This window comes from Oryzias melastigma, linkage group LG7 (assembly GCF_002922805.2).
Source record: "Oryzias melastigma strain HK-1 linkage group LG7, ASM292280v2, whole genome shotgun sequence".
NCBI classification, from domain to species: Eukaryota; Metazoa; Chordata; class Actinopteri; order Beloniformes; family Adrianichthyidae; genus Oryzias; species Oryzias melastigma.
The window spans coordinates 10850835-10859726 of record NC_050518.1 but is presented as its reverse complement, the minus strand read 5'-3'; the positions used below and the strand labels follow the sequence as shown (position 1 = coordinate 10859726).

Below are 8892 nucleotides of genomic sequence, written 5' to 3'. Positions count from 1 at the left end.
AATTTCCCTAATTCAAAGATTGTTTGGCCAAACACACTTGTACTTGTTCACAACAGAATGTCATTTCTATTTCATTTGCTTTAGTACATGTCTCAGATGTGTCAGTGAAATTTGCTAGTTTTTTTGTACAAGTTCCCTAGAGTTAGCACAATAAAGCAATATTTTGCACATTTTTCAATAGCTTAGATCCTGTTGATTTAAACTGATGAGACAATTCTGAGTCAATTGGCCGTGCCATTCAAAACATGTCGGCAAAACTTCATTCAGGGAGCCATCCCATTCGTAATTATTAGTAAATTTTTCTAATCTAGTCAAGAACATTATGTTATGAACAATACAACAATACTTGAAACAATTATTAGATTCAAGACAATTGTTGATGCTGAGGTCAAATGAATACTTCACTAATGAATGAAGAGTTTTTCACATCTCAAATAGTAAATCGGCCAGTGAGTTCTAACTCCTCACAGGTGCTGCCTAATGTGCCTATATAATTGTAAATGCTGACAAATATGTATAAATAGGCAAGGGCAAGAACCATTTGTAGAATGAACATGGAGGAGCAACAAAATGAGCAAGGCCAACTTCCTGCTGGAAGAAGGGGGAGTCAACCAGCTGGAGGAGGAAGAGGAGCAGTGAGGACGCATGATGGTGGGATAAGAGGAAGAGGTCGAGGAGCATGCAGACACCATGCTGTCCCAGATGAAATACGGGACACTATTATAGACCATGTTGTCAACCATCACCTCACAATGGCAGAAGCAAGTCGCCGAGTACAGCCTAATGTGAATTGGTCTACCATCTCGTCCATTGTCCAAACCTTTCGCAGGGAAAACATGTATGTACTCAACAATCCACTGTGATGTGGATGAAAATCTTTGGCCAATCAGAGAAGAGCGTCTGGATGGCCAGGAGCATCAAGATGATCACCCTGAGTTGGAGGAGACCAACAGTGACCAGTGAACCTTACAAGAATTCCATTTGCAGTTCTGTAGGCTGCTTTGAATTTTTTTGGGAGGGGTTAGTTTTTACATTGGGCTTGCAGAGAAGTATACGCCCTTTTTGTATTGTAAATGAAAAGTTTCAATGTTTAATGTGTACGTGTGTGTGATGTTCAACTTTGATAGATATTTGAAATATTTTTATGCTTGCTATGTGTAGTTACCTCGACTTCTATTGTGACAAAACGTCTAAGCGGTTCGACCTGCAGAGCTCACACACTGACAAAGAGACAATGCTTTTTGAGGGCTCTGACCATCCATGTGAGTGAAAAACTTCATTTTGACCCAAGAGTAAAGAGTTTTGGAGGAGATATGAGCGTTTGCAGGTGATCCATGTTGTTTTGCTGGACGATCCAGGTTGCTTTGACAAGAGAACTAAATGAATGAGAATGATCAAAATCATCTGAGAAGGATCCATGTTATTATGAGGGCTCTGATTCTTTACTTGGGAAAAGAATGAGCTGCTGAAGCATGTGTGAAGAGTTTTGGTGAAGAAACTTGGTTTTACTAGAGATCTGAACTGTTTTGGAAAAGTGTATTTGTGTTTAGCCAAATTATCTTTAATTTTAATAAATTTAATTTCTGTTTCAAGAAATGAGCCAAAGCAACAGGGAAAAACTGTAATAACCATTGAACTTCTCTACATCTTCTCATATTATGACCACAAACATAAATATTTTAAATGGTAAATGGCGTGAACTTGTATAACGCTTTCTACCTTCCTTTGAAGGCCCAAAGCACTTCACAGTTGATTTTATTGATTTTATTGGAATTCTATGTGAAAGACCAACACAAAGTGGCACACACTTCTGAAGAAGAAAGAAAATTATAACATTTTTAAGTTGCAGGTTTTTTCTAACACTTAAATTTAAAAAAACTCTAATGCAAACTGTATTTGAAAACTTTGTTGTAAAAATGTTAAATGGTTAAAAGTAAAACCACTGTAAGATTACTTGACAATCAAACCAACAAATCTGCAGTCGTGGCAAACACGCAAATTGAATAGAGTGTGACACCTAGTGGAAAAACCAGATAGATAGATAGATAGATAGATAGATAGATAGATATGCACAGATGCTCATGAGCACACATGTCAACTACTATATCTATAGCCATTATTAATGTTTTTGATTCAATTTAACTAAAGGAAATTTGAAAAAACATTACAGTTAAATGTTCTAAAAAAGATAAATGTCCTCATACAGTATTGGATTTGTTATTTTTCTTACAACTCATATAGATTTCTTCTTTGGAAGGGTTAAACAGTATCAATTTTTCCCATAGGTTATGCAAACATTCAGTGAGGTTTATTAATAGAACTTTGTTTTTCAAACCGCCAATAACTAATGTGACAACACTACTCTTGTGAGCATAAGTAAAGAAAGCATTGGCAAGACAAACTATTGTGCCAGGTGACCTTTATAGAAAATGATTTGGGAAGATACTGAGATCACAATATAAGTATTTCACATTTAAAAAACTAATAAACAAAAAAGGTGAACTTATTTGTGCATCAGTTTGAAGAAATATGAGAGACCAAGACTGGTTGTCATCGTCAAACCATCTGTCATGACCAATTTGAGAATTAGTTGTGGGATTAAATGTCTTTACATAAAACAAGCATCCTTTTTAGCACATCCTGCTATAGGCTGTTATACTGCCACATCATAAACTTCATGTTAGAGGTGATTCTTTTTTTTTAATTATTTTTTGAGAGAAATCAAGTATTTAAAAAATATTTTTTAGCACTGTGCCTTTAAAAAATTCAAGGTTTTTCAACTATGAACAAGTATCACTGATTTTTTCCGTGGAGAGCAGATGTGTTTCCTCCACATATGTACCTTATATTAGGGTCATCTTAAATAATACATATAGCTGCTGAGAAAATCCCTTAAACAATTTATCACTAACATACCTGACAATTCTATACACTTCCAAAAAACATCTGAACTTAGAAATATTTAGTTTTAATGCAAACTTTTGCCTTAAAAAAAATTGAGCCTTTCTGTTTTCCAAGCCAAAGCTTCTCCTCTTCAGCTCAGCTGACACAGGTGATTTCTAGCTTATTTTTTGAAAGAAACAACTAAAAATGAAATGGTAGTAGACATTCCAGTGGTGCAAAATGGATGAATGACTTTTTTTTTACCTGCGTTTGTTCTCTTTCAGTTTCAATCAAAAATTATATTTAAGAAACATTTTGTGAACTAAAAAAAAACTCACTGGTCACTTAAATGAGCATAGCTGTCCAACTGCTCATTAGCGCAAGCCAATTGCATTGCAGAAATTCAATGCAATTAGGCAGGTAGACAGGGTTAAGTCGATCTGCTACAGTTCAAACCGAGCATCAGAATGAAGAAGAATGGGGATTTATGTAATTTTGAATGGGGCATAGTTGTTGGTGCAAGACAGGCTATCTTTTCAGAAGTCAGATCTTCGCCTCTCTCTTCCCTTCGACCACCAGAGAGAGGCATCCTCTAAATATTTATCTTAGTAGTTAGCGCCATGTCATGAAGCTGGAATAATCTCAGACTGGTTTCTTGAACCTGACCATGAGTTCACTGTCCTCAAATGGCCTTCATAGTAACCATATGTCAACCTAAAAGAGCACATCTGGGATGCAGTGGCACCAATGACTGTACTTGAGAACTGGACTGAGTGATCCCTCCCCCATGGAATTCCAAATAGGGAGAACCCTCTGGCTCCAAGAAGCCAAAATCCCAAATAATTCGACTGAGAAATAAACAGCTATTACTCAGTCATTCTATTTGTCAGAATAGCTAGTCTTCTTCTGATTATTTTTTTTAGCATACTCTTTTTAAGGGTGTACAATTCCAGGCTTTGAGGGCCAGTATTCTACATATTTCCCCAACAACAATGAAGCTCCTTATTGGCTTAACACACTTGATCCAGGTAATCAACAGCAGACAAGGCAGGGTTTCTGGAAAACTTCATCTTGTTAATCCTAACTTAAATATATATATATATAAACTGACCAATCAGATACCTTAGTAAAGGCGTTTGGTGCCACAAGCTTGTCCCTCACCTTGAACATTTGATTGACAGATTCTGCCTTCTTTCAATGGAAGGAGTATGGAGTTCAGACAAGATTACTCCTTATTGGCGATGGTATTGCCATCAAAGCATTGACTCAGACAGACTGACCAATCACTGTCATCTGGCACCAACATGGCAATGTCCCCGTGTTGAGGAAGAATGGCAAATTAATTGGCTTCATTTCGCTGGAGCCAGAAGTAAGGCATTTTCTACCACCTATTATGCCAGGCATCTGAGTCAAGATGGTACCAGCATGTGAGGCCTGCTGTCTGTCAGCTCTGCTGATTGTTGGGTTTTTAGTGTTTTTAATAAGCTGGCACCCTGTATCTGCTCTCCTAGTTCATAATCGCTAAGCTCTACTACAATTTGAGCATGACCAGGATTTTATTTTTAATCTGACTTTTCGATTTGAAGCTCCATACTCGTCACCACTCCTCTCTGGCATACCTGTTGACCTGCGTCACATCCCGCCCAACTGTCAGCGAGGAAAGCGTCCGAGTAGACGGAAAAAGAAGAGTGGAGTCCCACTGAGGATTAAGGCCCAGGCTCACCAGTCGGCAGCAGCCTTCTCACTCCATCTGCATCGGTTCTCCAAACGCAGTGTGGAGCTCGGAAATCTCCTTCCACTGAGTCGGGCCTCCTCATCTTCCTCCACGGGTTGGGTGCTTTTCAGATCGGCTCTCATCAAAGTCAGATCTCTTACAAACAATACTTTTATCCTGAATGACTTTTTCACCTCCTGGGACCTGGATTTTATGTTCCTGACAGAAACGTGGCTTTAGGATGGAGACTTCACCGTTCTCAAAACTTCTTCCTGCTGACTGTGGATTCTTCAGCTCTCCTCGAGCTGCAGGTAAAGATGGAGGTGTTGCTGTGGTCTTCAGATCACACTTCTCCTGTCGACACCTTCCAGCCAATACTTTCTCCAGCTTTGAGGTTCAGTTGGTGGAAATGAAATGGGATCCCCCAGTTCTCTGCGTGCTGGCCGCCCCAAGTTCAATAACCCCGGGCTTACACGGCTCAGTTGCGTGCGCCGTAGTCTTTTCGTAACATTAAAAGTGCGAGAGGAACTTCCACTGCAGGCATTCACGTCCTGCATCTGCGGACTGACCTCTGTGTTGCTGTGAATCCATTTCGTTTGGTTCAAATTTTGACGGACGCCGCAGTTGATCGTCATCACTTTCTGTGAAGTTGGAGCTATTCACAACTTAAACCGGAAACCACGCGAGCGAATTTAAGTGCATTCGGTATATTTTCAAAATAAAACGAACTTTCCGCTGAGCTCGCCGGTTTCAGCGTGTCGTAAACGTTACGTAATTTTCGGGTTACTCAAAGTGTGTTGCAGCACAGCGTTGTCAGTCATAACCATGGACAACGAGAAGCTGATCATAGAGATCCAGCACTACTCTGTCTGGGCTGAGCTTTCACAGGCTGTGGCTGGAGCAGCAGCCAGTGTAAGCTATCGGCTGTAGATGGTCCACTCCCACGACGAAACGAAGCCTTGACGCTAGGGGTGTAAGCCCGGGGTAAGGACTTTCTTCAGGACTTTGCTACCTCATTGTCTGAGATAATTTTAAATTATGATCGAATTTTAATTGTGGGGGATTTTAATATTCATGTGTGTTGTGAGAAGAAGCCACTAACGAAAGAGTTTTTCGACTTGATCAGTTCTTTTAACCTGCAGCAGTTGGTGAGCAGCGCAACACATTAGAAAGCTCACAGTTTGGATCTGGTTTTAACTCTGGATTTACATGGAGATGTCAAGGAGAGTGTCAGTGGCTGTTTTTTCTGATCCTCTGCCTGTTTTATTTTACTTTAACCCTTTCATGCTGCCGCCTGAGTTGCGTACCCCTGTCGTCTGATTAAAGCACAGACTGCGCAGCAGTTTTCATTGGCTTTCTCAGCCTCTGAGCTTTCCTTCTCTGATGTCCAATATGGAATTGTTGATCAGCTCTTGGTGGATTTTAACCCAGTTTGTATGGGCATTTTAGATGGTATCGCCTTTTAAGGCTAAACGCTGTAAACCGGCCCCTGAGCCTTGGATCAATGAGCAAACTCGCGCTCTCAGACGGTCCTGCCGTCACACGGAGCGTAAATAGAACAAAGACAGGCTTAATGTTTCTTTAGAGATTTTTAAAAACTCCTTGACTGAAGATCAGGCTGCTGTGAAAAGTTCCAAGACTCAGTTCATGTCCAACGTTGTGTCTGAGGACATCAGCAAGCCTAAGATTCTTTTTGGTTCTTTGTTTAGGTTGGTTCAGGTCTTATCTGTGCAGCAGAAGTTTTTCTGTCCAACTGGGACAGTTTTATTCATCAGAAGCTCCTCTTGAGCATGGTGTGCCTCATGGCTCAGTTTTAGGCCCTCTTTTATTCTCACTCCACCTATTGCTGCTGGGGTCCGTTTTCAGGAAACATGTGTCAGTCCACTGCTACACAGATGACGTCCAGATCTATCTTCCCCTAAAATTTAGTGCCTTATTTTCCTCCTCTTGCATTGGAACAAGTGATCCATGCGTTAAATTTTTCCAGGCTGTACTACTGCAACTCTTTGGCATTGACCAGTCTCTGCTCCGCCATCTCCACTTGGTCCAAAATTCAGTTGCCCCCCTTTTCATTGGGATTAGACGGTGTGGGCACATCACCCCAATTTTAATCTCACTTCACTGGCTGCATGTGCCTTTTAAGATCTTTTTAAGATTTTACTTCTGGCTTTTAAATGTCTGCATGGTCTGGCACCTCAATATCTTTCAGAACTTTAGCATTTTTCTCGTCCACGCTGAGTCCTAAGATCTGAAGATGAGATGTTTTTAACGGTTCCAAGGACTCGGCTTGTGACCGGGGAGACAGAGCCTTTTCAGTTGCTAGTCCCAAACTCTGGAATGCGCTCCCCATCCTGTGAGGTCTGTTAGTAATTTTAAGTCTCTTTTAAAAACGTTTCATTTTAATCAGGATTTTAACTCCAGTGAGCAGATTTAGTGGGCCAGCTTGTTTTATGTGTTTTTATTGTATCTTACATTGCATGATATTGTTTTATAGCTTTTACCATTTCTCTTATTTTATTGTTTATTGGTTTTATGTCTATGTTCAGCACTTTATCTGCATCTGCTTTTGTAAGGGCTTTACAGTGATTGTGTGACATCACACTCACTTAGTCCAGTTCTCTATTATACAGTTAATACGTGTAATGGGAGATGAAATACCTTGTTGAATGTATCTAATGAAGGATTAAGGTAGTTCTGAAGGTAACTCCATTGGTCTATTGACCTATTTTCCAAGCTTTCCCAATGGTGGTTAACTTATGACTATGCTGTTTTAGGCAATGTCAAAAAACCGAGTTGTTTTCAAGGACATAGATTATGAATGGATCTATTTGTCTGCAAGTGGATGCATTCTTACAAAGGAGGAGGGTCTAAGAGTAGCCCAGTTTTGACTTTTTAGTTTGGTTTAGCAATCAGATTTTGTTCATATTTTATTATTTATTTTAGTTTTTTGGATAATTAAAGGTGTGAAGCCTGTTGAGCCAACTCTTTTATAATATTGGGCTATATAAATAAAACAGACTTGAATTGCAATGGAAAAAGAGCAAGACGCTTGTGGTGATTTGAATGAAGAAATAGTCAGAAATGCAATTGTAATCTTTATTTTCTTAATATACTGTATGTCCTCCATCATGAGAAAAATGTCACAAGAACATGCTGAAAACACCACAATTACAATTTTCTTTGGAGCGGGTCTTTAACTTCGCAAGGACAAAAACAGAAATAAAGTAATTTTTTTTTTTTTTAACAATCCCTTTCTGATAGTTCATCTTAGCAATGATTCAAACCAAAATATGTTGTATGTAGTTTTTAAACTAAAGATTAACCGTCCTACCATGTATTGAAGAAAAAATGAAAACCCAACAAGAAAAATAACTCTTCTGTCAGCTATACTGAAAATAACAAAGGATTACACAAATATATTTAAATTCAGTATATTCCCCTCATCATCAACAACATCAATGATAAAAAAATGATATTGTTAAAAACTGATATTAAAGTTTATGTTCTTATCTAAAAAGGTACAGGAAAATCATAAAAAAATAACCAAACCAAACAAACAAAAAAAAAACCACAACTTTTATACCTCCCTTCTAATTAAAAGAAATATCAATATAAAATAAATTTCTTAACACCAAATACAATTTAAATGTTTTTGATTCAATCAAGCACTTAACATGATTATCTGCTTTAAATGATCAGACATTGGAAATCATTAAATCCACTGAACAATCTACAGCATAAAACAATATGAGAAGCAGTATATCAACACACGAGTGGCACGCAAAATAGACTCAAGCAAAATCATATTTAAATTAAGTACTTATAATTATTTTTGTCATGTTTCTTAAACATAAAAATGGTTTAAATCATGATTAAGAGCAAGTTAATGATGTAGCTATTTATTATTCACTTTGAGATTTCTTACTCTTTTTTTTGATTGTGCATCCGTTATCCTTCCTCACCTTGGACCTCATGCAGATGTAGTTGCTCCATCCTGAGGAGGCTGACAGAGATCGTCGTCATTGTCAACATAAATGTATATCTCCTATTTAAAGATCGATAGCAAGAAAACAGTATTAAGCAAAATCTTCAGCATCTAGCTTATCATAGAAACATTAGTAAACCTACTTTATGGACTGACAACTTATATATTAATTTATTAGTCTTTTATATATCTATATAAATAATTATAATAATTTATATTTTATTTATTTAATGTAGCCACGAGGGGGCCCAAGCCAGGGTCTCATTGTGCCGGTCCCAAGCCCGGATAAATACAGAGGGTTGTGTCAGGA

The 8892-nt window shown here is 38.3% G+C and overlaps 1 protein-coding gene across 2 annotated transcripts in view; it reads right to left on the bottom strand.

Annotated features, from left to right (window-relative positions):
* Positions 1-8217: 8217 nt before the first annotated feature.
* Positions 8218-8892, bottom strand: part of LOC112159864 (deoxynucleoside triphosphate triphosphohydrolase SAMHD1-like) — a 64936-nt gene continuing 64261 nt past the window's right edge. For both annotated transcript variants that reach the window (XM_036212757.1, XM_036212756.1), the window contains one exon: positions 8218-8642. In XM_036212757.1, coding sequence (XP_036068650.1) covers positions 8568-8642 — 75 coding nt within the window. In that variant the 3' untranslated portion in view covers positions 8218-8567. The remainder of the gene's footprint in view (positions 8643-8892) is intronic.